Below are 27,206 nucleotides of genomic sequence, written 5' to 3'. Positions count from 1 at the left end.
GATATCGCGAAAAAAACTTTCATACAGTTGATATTAGTTGGTAGAAACAGGATATGTGATAAAATGGTGATAAAATGTCGACTATCATAAAGTTCAGGAGCCGTTAAAACCACGGTTCGTCCTCATGAAGCCGTTGTTCTCAAATTAACAGTATTTCCACAAGCTAACTTTAATCCGCCATTTTGGTTCATTATATTGTTCAGACCTGATTTATACCGACAGCTGTCCACCCTGATGAGACGCTAACTTTGGCTAAAGGTCAGCTAAAGGCTACGCTGCTCTCTGACTAGCATTGCGACAGCTAGCTTCGGTTACATAACGGTGCCGTTATCTCAGCAGTTAGCATGCTGTAGTAAACGGCTCCCTCTGTGAGGTAGAGGGAGCCATTATGGTAACGATCCGTTAGGAAGCACCGGCTCGACCAGCAGCGAATATCCAGTCCTCTGACACGGGGAAACTGTGAGTAATTTTGGGAGTACTTTGTGGGAGAGACGGTGTACTGATACATGGCTGTGTAATAAATAGATAGGCATAACTTAATAGACGGACAAACAGTTAACGTTAAGCTAATGGCGAAGCTTTATGTCGCATTTTCAGCAACGTAACGGTACACTGCAACGACTCTGTGCTAGTGGTCAATACATGGCAGCTTCTGTTTGTTTAGCTAGTTGGTTTCTTAATTTGTTCATAGGTTAAGTTAGCTAACGTTAAACTAGATGCTACGCTTTTGTTTTATTTTCTCATCTATTTGTACACCACTGTTTGAAGAGCTGGTCACAGACTAACGTAAGTTAATGTTAAACCACACTACACTGAAACCACTGAGTTCAATCTGATTTCATGAGAAAAAATGAAGATGTGAAGTAGGACACCCTGATAAGCTCTCTAAAGCTTGAGAATAGAGACCCAGACTTAAAGCAAATTGTATTGCTATACATTTTAGTTGGTTTAGAATACAAAAATAGTATTTTTTTGAAAATACAAATTCATAAAAATTCAGAGAAACACTGTACACTACTGGTACACAATATCAAAACACCCAGCAATCAATGAGGCTCCAAACTGTAGGCCGGTCAAAACGATTTCAACCACTAGGGGGAGGCAGAGGGGAACCCGAGTCACTAGTCTTGCCTCTTATTGGGCCCCTGGCAGGGTGTCAAATCATTAAAAGCTACCTTAAAACAAATCATAAAAGGACTAGGACAATAACTCTTACAAAACGACATCTAACATTAAGAATTAAAGTTTTTGAACTTATATTTCCCACCCTGGCAACGACACGAAAATGGGGCCTCCCATGGAGTCAGTAAGTGCCCACAGTAACAAGCACTTGATGCAGCCAGGACATTGAGGCAGTGATGGTGCACAGCTTGTTTGTAGTGGCGTGGCGGCGTGAGGTAATGTGTTGCAACAGGGTAGTTGAAGCTCCAGAAAACACTGGCAAAGGGCACCTTCTAAACCCAGGTCCCTTGCTACCTAAAGGAGGCATCCAGCCTCCCTTCCTAGCATAGAAATGGCTCCCCTACTTAGTTTCTTCGTTGCCAGCATCACTAAAAGTTGCAAACAGGACTCACTTTCCTCACTACAGTATTTTAAATTATGTTTACTAAGGCATTGGCTAGCTTTAGGAAAAAGAAAGTGCATGTAATATACAGCGACATATATAAATGACAAAACTCCTAACCCCCAAACTTAACTACCCCAATGCTGACTACTAAATGGTCCTAAGACATTTATTCCATCAGTCTAAACATTAGTTATAGGCAAGACACCACAAATACAGATATATGGGAAGTGACAGTACATTTTAAATGGATTTGAGTATAACTGGTTTAGAATTTCCCAGCTGTTTCAGGTGTTCATGCTTTAACATATTTTTGTAGTAACTGCTGCTCAGGGCTCGCTTTTAATACAAAAAGAGCCCTTACTAATGACTTTGAAATACTAAGCAAACATCAACATAATGGTGTCAGAGGCACGGTGTTTATTTAGTTCACAAGTTATATGTATGGAAGGAAGAAGTATGTGTATGTGAATGGTCAAAGTAAAATCAGCAAATATGGTGTCCCCCAGGGATCAATTTTAGGGCCACTCCTCTTCATACTGTATATTCAAGATTTTGAAAATTCCCATTAGCATTTTTCACAAAGTATTAGTCGCTGATGATGATACAAATTTATTTTTGTCTAATAAAAATCTAAATGATTTGCAAAATAGTCTAAATGAGTAACTGATGAAGGTGGATACATGGTTTAAATGCAACAAATTATACTTAAATATCAGCAAGATGAACTCTGTTCATCAGAGTGCTGTGTGTCATCACGGTATTTCTGAACATGGCAGGACTCAGACTGGTATTTAAAGTCCGTTGTGTACAGTGCGTACAGGAATGGAGATAGAACAATCCCCTGTGGAGCTCCAGTGCTGCTCACAACTTTCCCAGAGACACAGTTCTCCAGCCTGACGAACCGTGGTCATCTTGTCAGATAGTCTGAAATCCAGGCAGTAAGGGAGGGATCCAACCCCATCTCCTCAAGTTTGTCTCTGAGTATGGGGGGTCGGATACTGTTGAATGTGCTTGAAAAATCGAATAACATGATCCTCACATAACCACGTGACTGACTGAGAATTCTGATGTAGCAGCGAGTATGAATAGTTATTTTTCTTAATTATATATTTCAGCTGATCAGGTATAAAACAACTACAAATTAGCTTCCCACCAATGTCAAAGCAATAGATCAATGCCTGAGTAGAGCTGATAGTCCAGCCCTTGGTGACAGTGTTTACTTGTTGCCATAGCAGACAGCCATCTTATCAATCTATTAGTCAAAGATTAAAGTCTTCATGCAAACAGACACTTAAAACTCTAGACAAAAGAAAGCATTTCCACCGCTGGAAATACTAACACTGCTTAATACTGCTTAATGCTGATGTGTTGCTTGCTTCATGCAATGTTATTTTAGTTTAACATGTCACTTTTATTAATGTTGCATTTGCACCACAAGTTGCTGCTTGCACCCTGTTTCAATAATTGTTTTATCTTTACCTCTTCTTGTTTTGTTCTTTTACTTTTAGGGAGTCTATTAAATTATCTGGTCTGATATCTGTCTAATAAACACATAAAGAAAAAAGAGACAAGAAAGAAAGAGGAAGAAAAGGAAGAGGTGGAGTCTGATGAGATCTACAGAGTATTTCCAAATCAAGCCCTCATGTTATTAAAACTAATCCGTCCATGAGACACTGCACTGGTCTATCCAGCACGCAGATGGTGGCTGAACAAAAGCTTCACTCCTGTGAGTCAGCAGATGTTTACTTTTTGGACTGTTTTCTCACGATCTCTTTAACCACTTTATCAGGAATTATTCAACTCGTTGGAAAGGTAATATTTACTAAAAATGCTCGCTACAACTGTTGGGCTTTATTGTATACTAGATTATATTGCTCTATACTAAAGGGGGGGCACCTTGAGGTAAGAAAAAAGCAAACAGTGACGCAGTTTTTTTAGTAATGAATCCTAAAACCCGGAAATTAGTTGACATTTATATTTAAAGAGTTTAAAAGTATTATTTTAAAACTTCACTAAATCAGTTTTTGTAGCAATGTATTCCGTGACTTTTTGAGGGTAAATACTGTGCTCTTATCCAAAGGTTTTTATGTGAGTTATTTGACTTTAACTTATGGTTATTGTTAACGACACTCACTTATTTACTCACCTCTACACTGCTGACACTATTTTAGAAAGAGACAAATTTTGTTTGCCCTGTGTGTGTGTGTGTGTGTGTGTGTGTTTTTTCGTGGTACAGTGAAGGCAAAGTTTTTATTTTCCTCAACAGCAGTTTGTTGAGTTTGATCAGTCAATCAGTTTGTTGTTGTTGTCGGATTGATCAGCACCGATCAGATCAATGTTGCAAACCTTTAGACAAGTAAACGTTGGACAACAGCACTGTTGTTACAGAACATACAGCTTATTTTTTTTAATGAAGTTGTGGGCAGTTAAGCAGTGGTGGAAGAAGTATTTAGATCCTTTACCTGTAAGTAAAAGTAGCAATTCTACAGTGTAGAAAACTCTCAGAGTTTTCTACACTGTTTGAATGCAGTACTTTTACTTGTAACAGAGTCTGTTACAACAGAGTCTGTTACAAGTAGAAGTACTGCATTCAAACTCTAACCTAAGTAAAAGTACAAAAGTATTATCATCAAAATATACTTAAAGTACCAAATAAAATGACTCATAATGCAAAATGGCCCATTTCAGAATCATACATATTATTGGATCATAATTATCAATGCAATGCAATTAACTTGACTCCTGTCTGACTGCTGAGTGTGGACACTTCCTGTGTCTGTCCTTTCAAATTAAATTCCCACATGGTCCAGTCATATAGGTTTTGATTTATTTTGACAATAGAGTTTCACTTTTTTTTAAAAAAATATATTTTTAAACCTTTCGACCTTTCTGGTCGACTAACGTTTGGTCGGCCATTGGGGGGCAGCCCTACAAAATGCAACCATTTAAAATAGTATGCACCTTTCACCTTTCTCCCCAATGCTTAAAATATTACTTGACATGCCTCCCCCTTTTTGCACCACCCCTGGCCCCCTCATAAATGAAGAACAGTCCCTAATACATTGTTATTTATATTTACGTTTTGTAGTAATAATCTGAATCTGCAAATTAACTGCATTTTTAAAATAAATGTAATGAAGTTAAAAGTAAAAACTAACATGGAAATATTTGTAAAGTACAAATATGTGAATACTGTATTTAAGTACAGTGCTTGAGTAAATGTACTTAGTTACTTTCTACCACTGCGGTGAAGTTTCACTTTAACTGCTGCTCAGGAGTAGGCCTGAGGTAGAAATAAAATTATTTAATTTCAGTACCGCCATCTCTGCTCTCACCTCAACACACACTCATACAATCAGAGAGAGCAGTGGTAGCTCTTTCTTTTGCAGACAAATGCAGCTACCTATAATAAAAAACAAGGTTTTTCTTGTTCTTCTTCTTATCTTACAAAATGCCAATGTCAAGTTGGATTGGTTGCAGTCTCACCTGGCTGTATATTAACTATATGGTGCTGACAGATAGCCTGAGCATCCTCTTTCCTAATGCCTTTAACCCTGGCATATCCGTGTGTGTTTTTAAACCACGGAGAGGGAACTCAGGCTGAGGGACTTCTACATCTGAGGATGTTTTGTGATGTAGTGCTATCCTGTTTGCTGTTGTGTGTTTTGGCAGCAGGTTGAGGGTAGCAGACGCCAATAGACTCAATAAACTGATTCACAAGGCCAGTAACGTAGTGGGAGTGGAGCTGGACTCGATGGTGGCAGTGGCAGAGAGGAGGATGCTGTCTAATATACATGTCATCTTGGACAATGTCTCCCACCCACTCCACTGAATTCAGTGATAGACTCATTCCCCCAAGATGCACCACAGAGCGCCACAGGAAGTCAGTCCTGCCTTTGGCCTCCTGCATTTATAATTCACAATTATCTGTTCTGATCCTGATTCTGATCTTCCATCCACATTTCCATGGCAGGTTTTCAGCATTGCTTGTTGCAATGCAAATAAACTGGCTTGATTTGCCTCTGTCTTTGTCCCATCCTCTTAGCTGGACAATCATGGCCTCCACGCCTCCACACAACTTCTCCTGGGTCGATCCAAACAAAGTGGCCGGACTGGCCCTACCCAGGATGCCATGTGAATACCGCTACCTGCTGGACAACGGCATCAAACACCTGGTTTGCCTGTGTGAGAGAAAACCACCTCACCATGACACGTGCCCAGAGTTGAAGCTGCACCACATCAAGATAGCGGACTTCACGTCTCCTTCACTGAGTCAGATCGAAAGATTTCTCTCCATCGTGGAGCAGGCCAACGCCAAGGGGGAGGTAAGAGCTCTGTGCTTGATGGATGGTTATAAAGTTCTTTCAGGACTCTCCAGGGTTGAGTCTAGTATTGTACGCAGGCTCACAAGCAATGAAACCTAAAACATTTGGCATCAGGTTGATGAATCTCCTGGACCAGTGGAAGAGAAACTGTCTTTCACAACCTTACAGCTCCTCCAGAGTGCATCAATCAAAAAGCAAAAGAGGAGTAAGCTGCTGAAACTGTGTCACAAAACACTTAATTTGTGAAAGATGTGATTGGCCATGTCACTATACCAATCTGTACACCCAGCCCGTTTGGTACTGAGCATGTGTAACTCCACACAGATAAGAAGGCAGCAGGATGGCTCACTCATTAGCTACTTCAGGACTCTATATGTAGTTTATATATTTCAGTCATAGTGGTGTATCAGATTTTATATGCTGGGCCAGTTGGAGGTTGTCCTTTAGGCCAGATGTGGCCTGTGGGCGTGATCTAAGATGATGTCTTCAAATTGCTTGCTTTGTCTGATTGAAAGTTTAAAACCCCAAAAATATTCAGTTTAACATCACACAAGACGAAGAAAAGCAGCCAGTCAAGGATTTGTTAATAAACTGACTTCCTGCATCAGCTCAACTTGCAAAAACAAAATCTAAATTCCTGTCTCCTAGCAACGACTAATAAAGACATTGTGTGCTGCGTTACTGATGATTAACCAAAGTAAACCCTGCATTCTTCCTCTTCAGGGTGTGGGAGTACACTGCATGCATGGACATGGCAGAACAGGTACCATGCTGGCCTGCTACCTGGTGAAGACGAGGAAGCTATCGGGCATTGACGCCATCAATGAGATCCGCAGGCTGCGACAGGGCTCGATCGAAACTCACGAACAAGAGAAAGCTGTGGTACAGTTTTATCAGCGCACAAAGTAGCTTTCACACAGGTAACTGTTCTGCTTCTGAGAGGAGGCAGAGGTAGCACAAGTTTTACAGTTGATAAGCTTAAAACCTCGATCATATTGCCAAATGAACTCTTTATTATCTAGAATTTACAATACTACACACTACAACTACAGTGAATACATCCTCACACTGTCATTAACATGGTACTGTATACTGTCCTTTTGCTATCACATCATTACTTCTGTTTATGTGAACATGTTGCTCCTTCGAAGTTTCTGTTTACAAGGCTTTAACCTTTATTTAAGCACTGGACGCCAGAGAGAAGAGACGCTGACGCTCCTTGAATGTGAGCTTCTCAGGAGCCGACGCTCTCTTGATTTTCTCCTCCTGGCTTCTGTAAATAAACACTGATATTAGCAGGAATACTTGAATAGTACTAATGGGAATTCATGTGTGGGGTCATAAACAGTAGCTTGTGCTGTTTTAAAACTATATTTATAGAGTGTATTTTACTCAGGGATCTCTTTCATACACTTTGAAAGTTTTTGGAAGGATAAATTGCTGTTATGTCTCACTGTTTTAAAAGCAAACTTAATTCAGAGGCTTGTGGGGACCGTACACAACTGTGTACGGATATATATGTGTCATTAAAGGAATACTTCACCCACACAATGACCATTTGCATATCAGTTACTCACCTTTTGCTACCATGAATTGTTGAAGAAAAAAAAGTATGCCCGATACTTCCCAAACGCATTCATTTTCACTGAAACATGATTTAAAGCACTTCTGCCTACTAGCAGCATGCCCTGAGTGTGCCTGAGCATGCTACTCTGCCATTCATGAGACATTTTGTACTGACGTGTTTAAATCCTGTTTAAGGCCAGTTGCATGTGTTTGGGAAGTCCTGAGCATACGACTGGATAAATGAGGCTTGGATTATATTGCACAAGTTGTGTGAGAGTTTCGATATACTTCTGCAGTTATTAAATGTGGTCTCCATTTACTTCAGTGTTTGCCTATTTTGGATTCTTTGTTCATTGTAGAGGAATGCGAGAAAAAAAAGTTTTCTTCACATATTCAAGGAAACAGTGAAATATTGTTACAGAAATGGTAATTTTCCATCCATCCATTTTTATCTGCTTAGGGGCTGGGTCGCAGGGGCAGCAGGCTGAGCAAAGCACCCCAAATGTCCCTCTCCCCAGCAACGCTTTCCAGCGTTCCCAGGCCTGATGGGATATGTAGTCCCTCCAGCGTGTTCTGGGTCTGCCCCGGGGCCTCCTACCAGTGGGATGTGCCTGGAACACCTCTAACAGGAGGCGCCCAGGAGGATCCTGATCAGATGCCCAAAACCACTTCAACTGACCCCTTTCAATGTGAAGGAGCAGCAGCTCTACTCAGAGCTCCCTCCAGATGTCCGAGCTCCTCACCCTATCTCTAGGGCTGAGCCCAGACACCCCACGGAGGAAACTCATTTTGGCCGCTTTATATCTGTGATCTCATTCTTTCGGTCACTACCCAGAGCTCATGACCATAGGTGAGGGTTGGGACGTAGATGGACCAGTAAATCAAAAGCTTTGCCCTCTGGCTCAGCTCCCTCTTCACCACAATGGTCGGGCATAGGGCCTGCATCACTGCAGAGGCCGCACCAAACCACTGATCCATCTCATTCTCCACTCTACTCTCACTCGTGAACACAACCCTGAGATACTTGAACTCCTTTTCTTGAGGCAGTGACTCTCTCCCAACATGGAGCTCACCAGCGAGCATCTGGTGGCTGGGACTTGGGCCATGGGGCCCGGGTGGGCTCAGCCCAAACAGATAACAAAGAGCCGTCGCCCTGTGGGCTCAACACCCGCAGGGTCAGGATTCAGGGTCTGGTGCATTGGGTGCTGGGCGGCAGGCAGAGGCCAGGCCCTCAGCGTACTGATCCCTGGCATCGCGGAATGGTCATTTTGCGGGTGAAATACTCCTTTAAGTCATCATTAGTAGAAATGCTACATAAGCTTGTTAGATTCGACAGGATTTAAATGTTTTCAAGGTCCAGTGTGTAGGATTCAGTGGCATCTAACACTGAGAACTACGGTGGTTAATCCTATCCAGAACCAGTGTCTGGTTTGTCTGTTCTGGGCTACTGTAGAAACAACATGGCGGACTCCAGTAAGAGGACCAGCTTCATATGTAGATATAAATGAGTCACTCTAAGATAACAAAAAACAAAACAAATGATCCTCAGTTTCTGGTGATTAGAAGTGAATGAAGATATAGTTATAAATATTATACACCATTTCTGCTAATAGAAGCCTCTGAATCCTACAAACTGGACCTTTAAGTCATCATGAGTAGAAATGCTACATTAATAGCTGCTTGTTAGATCTGACTAAATTTTAAACTCACTCTTTTGCTGCCATGTTGTTAAAGTCCTGACTCCGTCCGCTTCTTCTTTGATCTGCCAAAAATATGGGAATGTTGCAATGTACAATAAAATGAATAATATGTTTGATGAGCACAGACTCTTGTGAATAAACTAATAACAAATTATATGATTTTGTATTTGTAATTTTTTATTAGCGAACATACCTGTCCTAGTTTTGTCTTCCTGTTGGGAGGGATGAGTTCCCGCCTGCTTTTCCAACTCTTTCAACTCGGTGTTCCCAGCAGAGTTTCTCCTGGTCTTAATGTGGAAGAGAAATCATTTGTTATAGATTATTGAGGGTTTTTTTTAAATTATATATCAGCTTTAATTCTTTTTTTTAGTCACAGATGTAATTGTTTGTTGACATAAGTTATTGGGACAATTTTTAAGATAACATTTTTGACTTAATTATGCAGCTTATGAATACATTTTCAGTTAATATAAAGTTTTAGTATAACTCAGATTGAGACGTTATAAACATGTTTTAATGTGTGATATATGTTCTATAGTCATAAAATTAATAGTGTCTATATACAGAGTTGGTAGATATGTTACTCATGTGTAGTTTTAATCTGTTATATATGATTAATATGTGATCATGGACCTTGTTTTTTGTACTCACTGTTGTTTATTTAAATGGAGTCTGGTGGGTTTAACGAGTAATTTTATGGTTGTTTCTAGTTAAACAAAAATGATCCTACTCTGTAAGAAAAAGGTGTGTCTCTGTAGGGATCATTTCCATAGTGCTGTCAGACTCTCCATTTAATCTACTTTAGTGATTTTACTGCATTTCCCAGAATGCTTTTGGTAACATCAGATTTTTTTTAGATTCTTCAGGTATTTTAAAGCGGATCTTCCCTTTAATTGTGCCAGGCTTCACCTGTGTTCTTCTTTCCAGCTGCTGTATCGTCACCATCATGTCCAAATCTTCATCTTCCTCCTCATCCTCTCCTCTCTGCTGAATCTCCTGCAGCCTCTTCTGAAACTGCCACTCCAGGCTGAGCCTTCGGAGCCGGTCGTTCTCTTCCGCTGTGCGCCTGGCTTTACCCTGGAGCTCCTGCACCTCCTGCTCCAGGAGCTGCACCACATGGAGCCTCTGCTGCTCCTCCAGCTTCTCCTGGGCCTCCCTCCTCCAGGGGTCACACAGCTCCCGAGGGTCTCTGGGCTTTGTAGGAGCTGATCCCTGCTTCTGCTGAGTGGGAGGTTCTTGGAAGGAGACGTGTTTTGTTGGAGTGATGCTTACTTGGGGCTTTGCAGCTTGATCCCTGGGTGTGGTGGATCTCTGCTGTGATGACAAATGTGAGGTGTGAGGCAGCTTCTTCACTGCAGTGATGGGACAGGCATAAACATGACTGTTTTTACTTCCATTTAGTTTAAGGGTCTGGCTCATCCTCACAGCCAGCAGAGATGAACTCTGGAAGGTGGTGAGAGGAGGATTTGTGTGTGCGTTCACCGCTCTGGTCACAGGGATGTCTATGCGTACTGGCTGGTTGGATGGCGTCGGTGTTGGATGTTGTGAGAAAGGAGTTCTCCAGACACCGGCTCCACTTGTACGACTGCCCTGCTGCTGTTTTGTAGGAGAACAATTATCTGAGAGGATGTCATGAGTGGAAACACTTGAGCGGAGAGGAAAAGATGAATAGTGGCTCATTGTTTGCTTTGCACGCTGCATCTTCTGCTCCCACATGTTCTGACTTTTGTCCAGCAGGGGGCCTCCACTGTCCACACATAGGTTCTCCTGTGACAGAGCCTGGCGCTACAAGGGGTCATACAGAGATATTAGTGAAGCATTTACTGTTTGTATTTATTATTTTATTAACAATCAGTGGTGGAAGAAGTACTCACATCTATTATTTAGGTAAAATACCAGAACAGCAGTGAAAAAGCTGTGTACTAAAAATCTTTTTTATCAGCCAACTGTGCTTTAAAGTTTTAAAAGTAAAAGTACAGACAGGTAGTTTGATCCTGTGGTTCCCAACCTAGGGGTCCCACCCCTCCAAAGGGTCACAAGATCAGTCTGAGGGGTTGTTGGATGATTAATGGAGCAGGAAACAAAAAAGAAAACATTTATGTACTCATACACATATTGGACTTTGTCTAATCTTTGCTTTTTGTTAAATCATGTTTATTTGAAAAGTTGAGAGGGGTTACTATTATTTTGTAAGGAGTCACAAGCCAAAGATGTAAGGAAATGCCTATTAATGTAAGCAATGCATTGTATTTTATAATCTTATCGGGTTCTTTTAATGTAAAATCTTCATGTGAAAAGTAAATATATCTTTCAGATAAATGAAGTGGAGTAAAAAGTACAATATTTCTCTCTGAAATGTAGTGGATTTCAAGTATTAAGTAGCATAAAAATGAAAATACTCAAGTAAAATACAAGTAGGTCTACTCCTAAATTGTACTTAAAGGAGCTGCATGCGACATTAAGAGCATATCTGTAGGTGTGCATTATTTTTAATTTGCACATTAAAAAAATCTCAGTTAAAACCCCAAAATTCACGATATCAGCCCGAATGTAGCCCGACGTAGTGACGTACAGTGTCGGCTCGGATCGTGAACGACAATGAGTGTCGTACGCGATAATCCATCGTTTCGTCTCGTGTAGTGTGTCATAGTAGACGACAACCGACACCACATCTTGGACGCCTCACGATGCCTGACAGGAAGTCTAGCATGTTTGATTTTCTTTTTGTCGTTCACAGCTGCTCTTGTCACAACCGTGACTTTGACCAATAGAAACACAGAGTGATCTGCTCTGTAGTCAAAAAGGAAAAATGATGGTGAAACAGCAGAGCCACTGTACTGCCATTAGCATCAAGCTAGCAAAGAATGTTGTTTCTTCATTATGGAGACGGACATAAAGTAATTAAATTTAAAAATAGTGGCGGGGCACCACAACTGCAGAGGCTACCAGCTTCATTTGGAACAGACTACATTATAAACGGGCCGTTATTTATTATTCCCCCTGTATTTTTCTATTTTTACTTTTGATCCGCTCCCGTTTGCCTTGATAAAGTTAATGCATCGTTCCGTCATTTCAAACTCAACACTTCCTGTATCTGTATAAAATTAAAAGCCCATTATAACTTCGGTTAATTGTTTGCTGCTATATTGATGCTCTGAATGTTGCATGCTGCTCCTTTAAGTACATCACTTGAGTAAATGCTCTTAGTTACCTTCCACCACTGTGCACAATATGTCAACTTTTCCTTTGCTTCGTCAGTACTAAATATATGATAAAACATTTCGGTACCAGAGGGTCAATCTCGGTAGCGTTTAATAAAGACTTACCATGAAGGTCCTCTTACTGGAGCTCTGTCCATCCAAAGGCCTCAAAGACACTTTTAGTGTGTGCTGTGTTCGACTGGAATCAGATAAATTCTTGTCCTGGGATTTAGGGTTCGGCAGTGTCAAGTATTCCCTGTGACATGTCTGAATACAGACAGAAAAATGTTGAGACACAAGTTCAGTTGAAGACAACAGATTCTTGTATGTGTATTAAACTGACCTTCCTCTCCATAGTGAATGAACGTTTACAAATGTTATGAGGAATTAGATGAAGAAATCTTATCTCACATCAGCACAAAGGTTGACACTGGAGACAGCAGCCATGTTGTTTCCTCTCACAACAGGGTCACCAGGTTCATCTTTATCCTCGGGGGAGAAATCTGCTGAAACAAGGATGGAGTAAATACACTGGAGTTGTTCTTATGACTCAGCCTCAAGCATTAATCATATTTCACATTAAGATATTTACTACATGAACCCAGCAGTGATGTGTGACTAAAATAGAAGTTCACCCACCTGTCACGTTGGGGTTGGAGCGATACAGTTGTCTGTTTCTCTGCATCATCTGCTCTTTTTTCCTTCTGCTGCCTCCATGGAGCTGATCTGACAGGCCAGGATCCACAACACTGTACAGCATCAGTGCTTTGCCATTTGGCTTAGGGTGGCTGTTATCGCCTTGGGAAGCAGGAAAAGGTCTTGATCAGGTCGTGAAGAGCAGAAAGTGAAACATGGACAGTGGTTTAACTCTTAATGTGTATGTACCTGTAGTCCTGTCGGGGGTCGGCTCACTCAGCAGAGCTCCAAGGCCGTGGTAACTTGCTCCAAACTTTGCAACCTGCAAGGTCACAACGGGGCCGGTTTGCATCATGATGGCTGCTGCCCTGAATCAGTATAAAGATTCAGTTTAATTCCTGTATTGTCATTGTAAATAAATACAATGAAATTCAATGCCATCCCTAGAGTCACGCTGCTCACATGGCTACACACAGAAACTTTTTGCAGCCAGGTGTACAACAAGCTGTTATGCAGCTACCTTTCTTGGCTGAGGCCGACCAGACTTTGACCGTCCACACTCAGCAGCTGATCCCCAGCTGTTAACCTGCCGTTCTGCACAAAGTAGAGATGTTATCCATTATTTCAATCTTGTATAATTCCATTGAAACTTTTCTGTACATTGCAAATCTAAAATGTGCTAGATCTCACCATTTCAGCCGGTCCTCCTTTGACAATAGATTTGATATAAATCCCGAGGTTGCCTTGCCCCGCTCCCTGTGGTAAACGAGAGAGAGGGCATTTATTAGTTGGGACAGTAAGCAGATAGTTTTGGTGTTTGAATACTGTCAAGGCAGTCACCTTGGCAGCCACAATGCTGACCCCCATCCCACTGTTCAGAGGTTTGTTCAGTGTGATCGTCACAATGTCTGGCTCTCCGTGTGCTGCCTATTAAAGAAAACATAAACAAATTGCACATATAAATGCCTGGTTTATGTTAAAATTAAATTATATTTAAGACAGTATCATTTTTGTTACCAAGTATGTGCTCTCTGCATAAGTTGGTTCACTGAAGTGCACAGTCCAGTCACCTTTGGAGTTCGGCTGGGATGTCAAAGAGCAGAGACCTGGAAGACAATAAAACCATTTTAGGTGTGTTCATCTTGATGTTCTACATTATTTTCTCATTTTCTGATGATTCCCAATCCCAAACCTTTCCGGCAAATCGGCTCCAAAAACTCCCTAAACCCTGGAGGGATTCCTTTCACAGTGTCACAGGAGTATCCTCCCTCCGGCAACAGGAAGGGCAGGTGGAGGTCAAGGCTCTCCTCCATCTGGATGTCCCGTCCTTCGCTCCGAATCAGGTTATCTGCCGAGGCCTCTGCAGCCGTCGCTACAGCATCGATCAAATCCTGCAGCGAGGATGACAAGTGGATCAGACAGCGGAAATATCTCAGGAAAAGGTCGTTCTGGTGTATAGATTGGCATTTGTCATTCTGTGACAAGGCATCAAGGAATGGACATCCAATCTGCCTGCTGTGACCCTGAGCAAAATACTCTGGACCTTCGTGCAGATAACCCTGACCGCTGACCTCCCAGGACAGGTGGAAAAGTACAACTTTAAAGTAATGTACTGATACTATCCTGGTCATTTAGCTGCAGTGATCGTGATACTAGTTGTAGAGGCAGTTGTGGCAGTAAGTAGTATCATAAATAGGAAAAAACTCACTGGTGTATTAGTAGTCACTGGTGGAAAGTAACCACCCAACAGGCCACCAACCAAAAATAAAACACAAATGCTTTTAAAAGATATTTAAAATATTTTTTATGCTAAAATGCACTTGTCCAAACCAATACAATCAAGCAGTGTATGGCCCCATATAATACCAGTAGCACCTGTAGCAGCAGTAATAGATTTCACAGTAACAGCAGTAGTCACAGTCGTCGTCATGGTAACGACGCAGCAGAAGTTCTCTCAAAAGTTTAATTTATATTAATATTTTTAGGGGCTTAACTTAGCTTTTTAGAGTTAATAGCCAGCGGTTGTAGTAGTACTAATTGCAGTAATACTAATGTGTTTTAATTTATACATTAACTAAGCCCCGCCCACCGCGGTTGTCAATGGCGGTTGCGTACTACTTTAGCCGTTGGTTAGCAAAGTAATGCTACGCTAACTGCCGCTAATGTTTACTTCATTTTTTGGGGTCTGGACTCCTTTACTGATGTCGACAGCGTGTGACCGCCACTCCCGCTCTACTTAAGTAAGTATGCTTTTATTTTTGAAGGCGAGTTGATGTTTTGTCTGTGTTCAATTTGTTTGTTTGGCTTAGCTAGCTAACGCTAATGAGGCTGTTAGCGGCTGCTAGCTAACGCTATCCCGCTCTCTACTGGTTGATAATGTCATTTCCGTTGAAACTTGCTAGCAAATTTACGCTTTTATGCTAAGGGGCAGTATTTAGTGCCATTTGTGATTACATTTATCTTAAGTTCGTGGCTAATATTTGTTTGGTTGTTAGTTTGTTGATAGCCAAAGGTGCCTTATCTTTAGCTTAACTTTACAATTCTCAGAGTTAGCATGCCAATTGGCAAGCTAGCTGACAATTCTTGAAAAACCCAGTAGGTTTTAACAGTGCTTTAAATATATTTCTGAAATCCTCACTCTTTAACTACTTGCATAAAAAGGGGTCTCGTTTTTACTGTATTTATTTTGAATGTCATTGTTAAAGTTTTCTTTTACCCATTTCCCAAGGTGCAACTGTATTTTCTAACACAGACAAAAATGGGGGTGGAAAGTAAAAAGTTGAGGTTATTTCCTGGCTTGTTTTATACTACTCAAAAAAAAAAAAAAAAAAAAAAATAGAAATGTATAAATGTGTGTTAAACTATAACAAGAATGAATATAGGTAAATATAAGGGACTTTAATGTACATAAGAAGAAACAAACTGGTGCACTGGTGCTTGGTAAGTGCACAATGCCGCTTTCATACTGTTGGTATTCATAGTTATAAAATATGATGTTTGCCTATAATATTATGGGCTGATTGGGTTGTTCCAGTTGTTTCGGATGGTAAACTAAGGCTCCACTAAAGGGCAGTGTTGGCTCAAGACTATGGTATGGACAAAAATTACATACAATAACAGAACAATGGCACAGGGCGTGGCTTAAGTACAACAAAAGTTACTTAAACAAAGGAAGTATATTTTTGGAGCCATAATAGCTTTTGGTCTTGTATTTTATCCTTATCTAAACACAAGGTAGATATAAATATACATATGCAGTTATGAAAGTGAACACAGCATTGAGCATTTATGTGTGAAGTGGATATGGGTAAGCTCCAGGTAGTGGAAATCAGGTGTGTGGAATAGGAAGGAAGCAGTTTTTGACTGTGGTATGTAAGCTTGTCGTGAAAACACAAAGTAGCATTGTGGAAATCTGAATTTGCTGAATGGAGTAATGATTAACTGTGGACAATGCTGTCGCCCTTCCATGTTATGGTGAACATGTGTATAGTGTATTCAGAAAAAATGGATTACCAAATCCAAAGAGATAACGCACACTGGACATTGGTTTATTCTTAACCAGAACACGCATTTGGAGTTCACCCATTTTGTTTTGTTAAAAGTCACTATAGACATTCTTCATAAAGGCATCTAGTTTACAAATAACTTTTAGCTTATCTGATTGTAATAACAAAATTAATTTAAACAAAGATGGGCGGATTAAATAATATTTTGGCAAATACCTTTCTCTGTAAGTCATTAAGCTTACATTCTGACATTCAGACAAAATACGATACTCATCTCCCACATGATTATCATCACAAAGGTTGCAGATCCTCTGGTTTCTATTGAGCTCTTTATTTCTTCTAGTGACTTTAGGAATTCTGGTGTTGTTTACAAAACTAAATGTTTGCTATATCCAGAGTATTTTCACTGCTTTACCTTTCCGTCAGACTGCCCTTTCTGAGGGGGAAGCCATTAATGGCTTCAGTTCCTCATCTATGCTCTCGTCAAAGCCACCAGACTCCTTTGACAAAAACAGTAATTTTAGCTGGCTGAACACAGGAGCTTTGGTGAATCCAAACTAACTCTTTTAAACACCAAAGTCACATAATATCACAAATAAAGTAACTGTTCAAGGCGTTGGTAGACCAGCAGCTCCTGCAGTTCCATTTTCCTGTTGAAAATCAAGATATTCTAAATATAGTGTACACTTAAACTGATATTGATTTTTCTTAAGTGGCTGAAATACATTTTGTTTCTAACCCCTCCACAGCAGTTCATTGCTTTGCTTCCATGTCAGACTCAGCCCTGCTTCTCCAAACTGGAGGTGAGCTGACTGGCAACCACCTTGTGTAATACACTGATTATGGGTAAGTACCCCATCATCCTTGACACTCGCCCACACACACTTGCCTACAAGCTTTTTTAAAGATGTTTTTAACTGCATAGCATCAGATATACTACAGATAGTCAACTGTTCTCTTCAGTCAGGCCTTTTTCCAACGGCCCTGAAGACCGCAGTCATTAAACCTCTCTTAAAAAAGCCTAATCTGGATGCCTCAGTAATAAATAACTACAAGCCCATATCAAACCTACCATTTTTAGGAAAGATCATTGAAAAGGTTGTTTTTCAGCAACTTAACACCTTCTTGGAGCAAAACAATTCCTGTGATGCCTTTCAGTCTGGATTTCGAGCACATCACAGCACTGAGACTGCACTTGTAAAAGTTTTAAATGACATTCATCTGAGCAGTGATGCATCAAAGGTTTCGGTTCTGGTATTACTGGACCTCAGTGCTGCATTCGACACAGTCGACCATAAGATACTGCTTGACAGACTAGAAAAGTTTGTGGGACTTTCTGGCACCGTGCTAAATTGGTTTAAATCTTATTTACAAGACAGGGATTTCTTTGTGTCACTTGGCAATTATGAATCTGTGCAAAGAAAAATTACATGTGGAGTTCCTCAAGGGTCCATTCTTGGGCCTCTTCTGTTCAACATCTATATGCTCCCTCTTGCTCAGATTATGGAATATCATAACATCTCCTACCATACTTATGCAGATGACACACAACTTTACATAACAGTGTCACCAGATGACTACAGTCCCCTACATCTGCTAAATAAGTGCATTGACGAAATCAATACATGGATGTGCCAGAATTTTCTACAACTAAACACAGACAAAACTGAGATAGTTGTTTTTGGCCCCAAAGAACAAAGATCAATAGTCAGTCAATATTTTAATCTTACTACACCTACAGATCAAGCCAGAAATCTTGGTGTAGTTCTGGACTCAGACCTAAATTTCAATAGTCACATTAAGACAATTACTAAATCAGCCTACTACCACCTTAAAAACATAGCAAGAATAAAAGAATTTCTGTCTAAACAAGATACAGAAAAACTTGTTCATGCTTTCATTTTCAGCAGGTTGGACTATTGTAACGGTGTCTTCACAGGCCTGAGTAAAAAATCAATCAGACAACTGCAGTTCGTCCAGAACGCTGCTGCCAGAGTCCTCACCAACACCAAGAGAGTGGAGCACATTATACCAGTGCTTAAGTCACTGCACTGGCTTCCTGTGTGTCAAAGGATAGACTTTAAAATCTTGTTACTTGTCTATAAAGCACTAAATAGTCTTGGGCCTAAATACATCTCTGATATACTTGTATGTTATGAAGCATCCAGACCCCTCAGATCATCTGGAACAGGTTTACTCAGTGTTCCCAGGATCAAAACCAAACAAGGTGAAGCAGCGTTTAGTTTCTATGCTCCCTGCCTGTGGAACAAACTTCCAGGATATCTGAGGTCAGCTGAAACTGTCAACTCATTTAAATCAGGGCTTAAAACATTACTATTTACTGCAGCTTACCAGTGAACTAGATATGTAACTTATTGTTAGGATAATCTGTAGCTATTGTTTTTATATTTGTCTGCTGTTGCTTTTGCTTTATGTTTGCTTTTTAAATGCATTTTCTGCACTGTTTTTAACTATTTATTTTCTTGCTTTTAGCTCTTGTTTTTAATGATCAATTGTTTTTAATGTATTTCTCTTGTAAAGCACATTGAATTGCCTTGTGTATGAATGGTGCTATATAAATAAAATTGCCTTGCCTTGCCATTCAACCCCACTTCAAAAAATCTGAGCTATCCCTTTAATGCGAAACTCGCCGTGGCTTTTGTTACACCACCTCATGTTCAGCAAAATATTAAGAGAGATATTTCAGCCAAAAGCATTTATGTGACAACTTGCTATAATATTCTTCATACATTATTCATTATTATATTCATCATAGTGATATATTCACATTACAAAATCTATACTCCTGAGCTTCTGTTCTGTGGTTAAGGCTGCTGCTGCTACACTGTAAACCTTAAACATATGTCTGCGCTGTGATTAGTAGTAGTACTTTGATTTCTACAGGCTGTTAATCTTGACATCAAAAAGATCTTGCAAGAATTTGTCTCAAAAAGCAGCATCAGAGTCGTAGTTTCAAACAGAGAGAACAACAGAGGCACGAGGGGAGTGGAAGGACAGATGATAAGTACTCACTGAGGGGATGTGAGGTTCATTGGTTGCATAGAGGTAGCCGGATAGCAACGTCTGCAGCTGCAGTGAGTTCAACTTGAAACAGGTATTGTGGATAGCCTTCACGTCTTGCATTGAGTACTTGTTCATGGTCAGGAGCGTGGTTGCCTAGAAACAGCCAGGCAATGCTATTTTAACAGCTTGTACTGACTGAAATACGTGTTCTGACATGGAAATAAAAGCTGAGATAAAAACTCCAAACCATAAATGAGATCAGAGATGTATCTGACAAAGAAGCTCATATATTAGAAAAGAACATTTAAGCCAGTCGCTGTGTTGCTGACTTTCTAAGGTAGAAACTTTGAGCATATTGATGGCAGAAGATACTGGTTCGATATTTCAGAAAAGCAAAGCCCAGTCTAAACTTTATTTCTACTAATATTTAGACATGTAGTGCAGGGAAGAACTGACCTGGATGATGTGTCCGAGGTGGCAGTCAGCAGCCAGCTCCAGGCCCTGCCTCTCCGCCCAAGCTTCGATGGCTGTGAGCCTCTGGCGGAGAGCAGCTCCCCAGTAGTGTGAGCACAGGCCTGGAGTGTCGGCCTCTGGGCTCATCAGCTGGTTGAAGAGCCAGACACTGATGTAATGGAAGAGTTGGGAGAAGAGCTGGATGGTGAGGGCAGGGTTGACCCGACAGCGGCGTAATAGAGACATGGTGTTCATCAAGGTGTTGAGCACCATCTCTGCAGCAGGCAAGACACAAGTTTATAGTATTTGAACAGGGACAATTTCACAGCTTGTCCAAGACTCTTAAATTATGAGTGAGATAATCATTGCTGTAGTATTTATAGGTAAACATTTACCTATACCAGCTGGCAGCGCACCATGTTGCTCAGGGTCAATCAGAAAAGTTGGCAAGTGCTTCCTTAATTCACTCTGTAGACACTGTAGCAGATAACTTCAAGGGAATAAAACACACATACAGTACAGGCCAAAAGTTTGGACACACCTTCTCGTTCAATGCGTTTTCTTTATTTTCATGACTATTTACATTGTAGATTCTCACTGAAGGCATCAAAACTATGAATGAACACATGTGGAGTTATGTACTTAACAAAAAAAGGTGAAATAACTGAAAACATGTTTTATATTCTAGTTTCTTCAAAATAGCCACCCTTTGCTCTGATTACTGCTTTGCACACTCTTGGCATTCTCTCGATGCCAAGAGTGCTCTATCTGAAACAAGTGAATTACAATCCCATATTTATTATATAATATATTTCACTAATACAGATTGTCAGATGATTTATTGTTTAATTTTATAGGCAATATTCACAGACAAAGTAGGAGGAAAAATTGCATGTTGAAATAACCGTGCTTGTGTATACTCTACTATATGGTTGACATTTGGGAGTTTGGGGCTGCTATTGGAGTTTGAAATAATCTGTTTTTTAAAGCAGTTTGTTTTGTTGGCTAGAGATTTGCAGTGCCTCTAAGGGGACAAAGGCTTGAATAGGTAGAGAGCAGGGTGCCACAATTCTGTTACTGTGTTGGCTATCTCTCACGTAAAATGTCTTTGAGGACATATTTAAGTGCACTGTTTTGCTGTACTATGAGAATCTGTGAAAAGGAAGTGGGTGCCACACTGGTTCCTGTGTTGTATAAAGGAAGGCTGAAAAGACTGAGATACAACAGTAAAATTAAGCAGTGCTGATCAAATATGAACCAATATTCTGTCACTGCGTTGCATATTAGTCGCCTAAAATGTTTTTATAAACACATTTTAATCTTACTGTTTAACTGTAATTTCAGATGCTGATTGCAAGCAGCTGCCATATTGTTTCATGTTGAGAAATTTCCAAGCTCACATTACATCACACACTATCGGGAGTGTTTATTGGTCCGGTGCGGCGCAGTGCATTCTGGTATTTGTGGGTTTTCTACCTCTTGAGCAAAATGAAAACCATAGCTCTGTTTCTCTGTTTTCTCTGGTCATGTAGCACTAATTTCAAAAGTATATGCATGTTCCTACTGCATAGACAGCCCAGTGTTATGAGAATAACATCCTTCCACTGTTGAAATACAAGTGACCTATTTAATGTGTGGTGGAAGACAGGTCTTCTTGGCCAATCTGTTGAGTTTGTGCTGCAATTTCAGTTAGGATCAGAAACTCATCTGCACCTGTAAGCTTTGTGCACCAGGTGGGACAGATCCAGCTGACTTTGTTGTGTGAGCGAGCTGAGGTCTTTGTCATGCTTGAGGAAGTTCAGTAGCTCAGAGGAGTTTGCCATCCAAAAGGCAAGAGCCCCGGCGATGGCCTGCTGTCTCTGCAAGGCAAACGTTACAGCAGTGATAAAACACCTGGCAGGTGTGACGTTTAAGTGTTAGCAATGATAATATTTAATAATAATATTTAAGTCCATTTCAGTAGGATGTTTGCTATACATTATTTTTTTTATGTGTGGAAATGTGACAAAAGAGGTTTCTTGCACTTGCCTGGATGACCTTCTCTGTCATGGCCACCATTTTGTTTGTGATCGAAGTTACGCTGAGTGTCTGCCCCGAGGGTGGAGAGCCTCGCCTGTAATGGCGTTGCAGAGCAAAGCGTCCCACAGCATAGAGGATGTATGCAGGTGAGAGCTTGAAATGAACTGTGGAGCTGTTGGTGTAATTTATGACTGCAGACAGGAAGGCTTCCTCAGCTGAAATGTAAAAGGCACCAGCAGGGGGCAGGAGGACATTATGAGAGGGGAGGCAGTGAGCTTACAGCTGACAGGTATCAAAATAACACTGTGAAAGAAAACATTTGTGTTTCATACTCACAGTTATCGCAGCATTTAATTCCAATTGGTAATCCTGGTTGATCTGAAAAGTCTGGAAAAAGACTTCCTGTCTTTCCTCCTGCATTTTGAGAAGTCATCAGTCATCCTTTTTATATTATATAATGAAGTCCGTACTGATTGGAAGTTGAATAGGCCTGCACTGAATGAATGGAAAGCAGTGCACTGTTCATTATCGTTTCTATTTTTCTGTTACTTACCCGGGGCAGCCTGCTTTTGTTGATTTTTGTTCTCCGTGCAGTTCTTTTTCCTCTCATGGTTAGACACACAAATGCTGTTGTTGTTGTTCAGTAGCTTTTCAGTTGACCTGGATATTTGTTAAAAAGGGTAGATGTTATTCTGACCGTGAGGCGGGCCTGAAGCCGGCATGTCTGGAAAGAAAAAATAGTGAACAATGAAATATTTTACCCATTCTCATCCTCTGAAACCTTGTCAGTCGCTTTAGTTTTGTTCTTCTCTTTCTTCTTTTCTTTTCTTGACAGTGTCCTCTTGAAGCTTTGGATCACGCCTCCTTTTTCCTTCTCGTGACAGTTTTCCTTTATCGTTCAACACATAAAAAAAGAACGTAGATGTGAGATTATGTGGAGAGGGCTGAAACTGCAGACTGAATTAATGGCTTGAGCGGTACCTCCAAACTCTCCCCGTCTTTCTTGAGCACAAAACGTCCCTCTCTGTTGTCAGTGTTCCAGTTTAATTGTACAACCAAAGGCCTCTCATCCAGATCCAGTTTACGTTCTTATTTCACATGGAAAACAGGAAGAAATGATCAGAGCATATTGTCAAATCAACTGAACAACTACAACACCAAATAAGAGCTACGACTGACAATTTTTTTCATATCAATTCATCCTCAGAATCCTTGTCTGGTTTAGCAGAAGACAAAAAACTATTAAGTAATGGGTAAAATAACTTAAAGTGATTACCTTTATTGGCGTGAATCTCATACAGGGAATAACTTGTAGTCAGCATCTTCATATCAGGCCTGAACTTCTCTGAAAGAGTGTCGATAACCTCGTGAGTCGAAGAGTTGCTGCCAACACGCAAGCACTTTGTGGCCACATTTCCTCCAACATGATCCTCAAAGTAGAAGCGCATCACACCATGAAACTCCAAGTTCTGCCAGGAAACAGAAAGCTGTTCAAGTGTGGCCAATGTTGCACTTTCACAAAGTGTGCTGAAACCATATTGTTGAATAGACTTTGAGAATGAAAAGGCCAATATTCTCGTTTTATAAAATTCTGCTTTGGATTTAGGCATTTAAAAAGATTTCAAGATGTCCCTGAAAGACCTGCCTTGTGCCCGACCTACTAGCCCTGTCAGACTCTTAAATGATATGAGGGAATATGAATTATAATCAGTTTAAATTTACGCATCTGATAGCTTGTTTGTCTTGTCCTTTTTGTATTAAACCAAACAATCAACCATTCATTGAGCTTTGAATCTGAATTTAAAAACAGCCATGCAGTCAATACCATGAGAGAAAATCAGATTCATGGGGCTTAAAAGAAAAGGCATCACAACAAGATATGCTGTAAATCACATCAGCGTTTTAGGGAAGATTTAAATTGCTGACCAACAGTGTTAACTTATAGCTAACTAGTATTCAGAGCTATCTATTGCAGTAGTATATCTATTACTTCTCTCACTGCATAATTAGTACATCTTGAAGCTGTCCACACGTCTGATAGTTTATTTCTGTAGGGTTGCAACTAACCGTTACCTTCATTATCAATTCATTATCAGCTAATGGCTACAGCTCTCTATTTCTGTATTTATGTGTCAGGGTTGTGGTGGAGATGGGGAGTGAGGATGGTGTTGCCCTATAGAATTGGGGGTTGTGGTGTATCAGGAACATCATACCCTGGCAACCTGACAGCTGCTGTCGATCAAACACTGAAAAGCCCCTCCAGCCAGCGGAGACAATAAGGAGCATATCCGATATTTCCTGTGGGTGCATTATTACAACTGGATACTGGACCCCAAGATGGCGCCTTTTCAGGCCAATGAGAATTGCTCACCTGGTGCATATGCCAAAAAAAGTTTATAGCTTCCAGGTTTATTTATGTGGTATACAGTCCGCTTTCTCCTGCTGGCCCAACCTATGAGTTCCTGCTCAGCCTGGAGACTTTACTTGCGATGATGTCACAGATTTTTAAATGGCTTTTCTCGGCTTGAGGAAAGTTTTACAAATGTAAGACCTCAATGGATCAAAAAAATTCATGATAGAAAGAGTTGAGATTAAATTGACCTTGTTTTGCTTTTTTGGCGTCCTGACAACAATTTTACAGACATCACTTTTAAAGTGTTGGTCTCCAGGTGAAAATGCTTTTTGCTGCAATGCCAGGAGTGGTCACTGGGAAAAACTGGAAGCAAGGCTGAAGGGTGGCGCCATATCCAGTTCTCCAATACATCCATTGATAATGATAATAATGCATTTTATTTATAGCAGGCAGATGGTGATATGACTTGGGTTGCAGAAGATCTCAAGCATACGGGAGGGTGTGTAGATATGGAGGAGTTCAGAAGGGTAGGAAGGGGCTTGATTAGAAAGGTGAGAAGCAGAATCTTTAAATTGATGCGATATTTGACAGGAAGCCAGTGAAGCTGCTGGAATACAGGAGTGATATGATCTATGGAGGAGGTTCTAGTAATGATACGGGCGGCTGAATTCTTGACCAGTTAGAGTTTATCAAGACAGTTGAGAGGGAGAGCAAAGAGGACAGAATTGCAATAATCAATACCAAAGAGTGAACGAGGATAGCAGCGCTGCGATGTGTACGTGATGGGAAGACGACCTCTCCAAAGACTACTAAAAAAACTAATGATAATACTACATTAATAAAGACTATCGCTGTGTCTCAAATCACGTACTTCTGTACCTACACTAAATATTTTGAGTGCATTCACACTGAGAAGAATGGAAAAATGCAGTGCACTATGAGTACCTGGATGGTGCACTCAAAATGATCAAGAAGTTGAGTGTGGAAATATGGACACTTCTCGCCCTCAATGGTCCCCATCTTGGCTATCTAGCAGAAGGGGAGGGACCACTTTTCAAACTGGAAATGGCGGCCGAGGACTGTGTGACCGTGAACGTTGCTGCTTCGTCATGTGTTTTTTGCACTAAGCACCGCTATACTGTTGTTGGATATAAGCCAGCAGTATGTTTATTGGAATAATTTAGCAGTCTGTAATGATTTGGCACCGCGAACGATAACGCGAATGCTAATGCTAGTTTGCTAACTAGCTAATTTGCGGTCGTCATTTCTGCTAAGTGCACAATGGCCGTATTTGGTTTGAGACAACACTACCCTGTCGAAATTCGCGCACTGCGCCAGTAAGTACATAGTGCACATAGTATACTACATGGAAGTGTACCAACGGAAGTATGTGATTTGAGACACAGCAATTGACATTATTTTTTTAATGCAAAACGTGACGACTAAATGAGACTGCATTTGGACATTAAATTAACAGTAACCAACACATAATGCACCCAAGATATGTACTGTGGGGAAATGTAATGTTTTCTCTCTAAAGCAACTGCTTTTAGTTTTAAACTAACTTTGCAGCAGGCAATGCAATGCCCCAGGACAGTAGTGTTTTTTATTTGTCAGAGCAAAGTGATATAGTCACTTTATGATTTAGTCCTGAAGTCATCTCTATAAATAGATATCTGCATATGAATGCAGAATCAGTAGGCAATAGGACAAGGTAAAGAGAGAAAGAGGCTGAAGACACTGACTGTAATGCCACCTGGGAACCCACCAGCTATCAGCTGAAGATGATTTAGCTTTTTATTACCTTTTTTTAATTATTTATCTGCGTTTATGTGCAAATATTACACAAATTAGTTGAAATGACCAAGAGGAAGAGGACATCTCGGTCCGGATATTTGCTGGCTTCTCCTGAACCCCCGAAATATTGGCCATTGCTCCCAGAGGTGAAATCATGGTTAAACTGATAGCTGATGGGTTGTGAGATTGGGCCTGAAACAGCAATATTTTTGTTATGTAATTGATAGTATAGTGTGTGTAAGTATATGACTCTGTTAGCCATTTTAAAAAATGGAAATTGTCAAGTAGCATCCTATGACTTCAGACTACTGCATACAGTACAAAACATAAACACAGTTGTTAAATGTACTTGAATGGGTGGGTGTGTGTGTGTTATAAATACAACTTGGCATCTAAAGACAGATCTAAAACTGTGGCATTGGCAGTCTAACAGAGAATAAAGGTTAACCCAAAGTTAAAGAGAGTTGATATGGTTTATGAGCCCTGTCTGATGTCTGCAGGCGACTCACCTCATCAGGTTGACTTATTTCGAACAAGTCCAGTCTGTTGTTGTTCCACTGTCTGATGACTTGGGCTAATTTCTCTCGTTCTTCCTCCTCCGGCATTTTTCACCAATTAACCTCAAAGTTTCTGTCTGACTGGCTGCCGTAGAGTTCCTTCAGGAAAAGATGGAGAGGGATATGCTGTGACAGAAATGTTTGTATCTGTCCTGGGTATTGTATCCACAAGGACCCCACCCCTTCTTTAATCTATTCCCCATTAGTCATAAATTCATTGTACTGTGCAGTGAGTCCTTAACATAATTGCCTACTTCATCCCCACGTCCACATGCCCTCTCCAAGCCCCCACACCCCTCTGCCCTCATTTGACGGGTCAGTGGATCTTTGTTATGTGAGGCAAACAGTTTCCTAATCACAATCCTTCACAAATCATTCCCATCTTTACAGTTCATCACTAAAATGAATCTGCCAAATTGATTTTAGTTGTCATCATATCATTTCCATGAGCAAACATTCATGTTATGATTTCTAAAGATAATTTACTAGTGCAACTTTTAACA

At 40.6% G+C, this 27,206-nt stretch overlaps 2 protein-coding genes across 5 annotated transcripts; one reads left to right on the top strand and one right to left on the bottom strand.

Annotated features, from left to right (window-relative positions):
• The first annotated feature begins 211 nt into the window (after positions 1–211).
• On the top strand, positions 212–9,312 carry dusp23b (dual specificity phosphatase 23b). 4 transcript variants are annotated; one of them, XM_078175232.1, is made up of 4 exons: positions 212–459; positions 3,076–3,293; positions 5,613–5,892; positions 6,616–9,312. In XM_078175232.1, exons 3-4 carry the CDS (start codon positions 5,623–5,625, stop codon positions 6,799–6,801), a joined length of 456 nt encoding a protein of 151 aa, XP_078031358.1. In that variant the 5' UTR covers positions 212–459; positions 3,076–3,293; positions 5,613–5,622; the 3' UTR covers positions 6,802–9,312. The 4 variants fall into 4 exon arrangements, with proteins under 4 accessions (XP_078031358.1, XP_078031357.1, XP_033498513.1 ...); XM_078175231.1 differs by having other exon boundaries at positions 213–459; positions 3,076–3,379; XM_033642622.2 differs by lacking the exon at positions 3,076–3,293 and having other exon boundaries at positions 214–459; positions 6,616–6,812; positions 7,919–9,312.
• On the bottom strand, positions 6,768–26,859 carry afdnb (afadin, adherens junction formation factor b). The gene is made up of 24 exons (XM_033642619.2): positions 26,656–26,859; positions 23,273–23,465; positions 22,978–23,084; positions 22,758–22,885; positions 22,550–22,656; positions 22,333–22,410; positions 22,006–22,211; positions 21,691–21,836; positions 20,373–20,467; positions 19,981–20,252; positions 19,534–19,677; positions 14,187–14,385; positions 14,012–14,100; positions 13,835–13,921; positions 13,685–13,750; positions 13,515–13,588; positions 13,244–13,362; positions 12,998–13,156; positions 12,770–12,861; positions 12,485–12,625; positions 10,068–10,943; positions 9,352–9,445; positions 9,169–9,220; positions 6,768–7,165 (listed from the first exon to the last, which is right to left on the bottom strand). Exons 1-24 carry the CDS (start codon positions 26,749–26,751, stop codon positions 7,072–7,074), a joined length of 3,714 nt encoding a protein of 1,237 aa, XP_033498510.1. The 5' UTR covers positions 26,752–26,859; the 3' UTR covers positions 6,768–7,071.
• Positions 26,860–27,206: the final 347 nt, after the last annotated feature.

Source organism: Epinephelus lanceolatus, chromosome 15 (genome assembly GCF_041903045.1).
Source record: "Epinephelus lanceolatus isolate andai-2023 chromosome 15, ASM4190304v1, whole genome shotgun sequence".
Classification (NCBI taxonomy): Eukaryota; Metazoa; Chordata; class Actinopteri; order Perciformes; family Serranidae; genus Epinephelus; species Epinephelus lanceolatus.
This window is presented reverse-complemented; position numbering and strand designations above follow the sequence as displayed.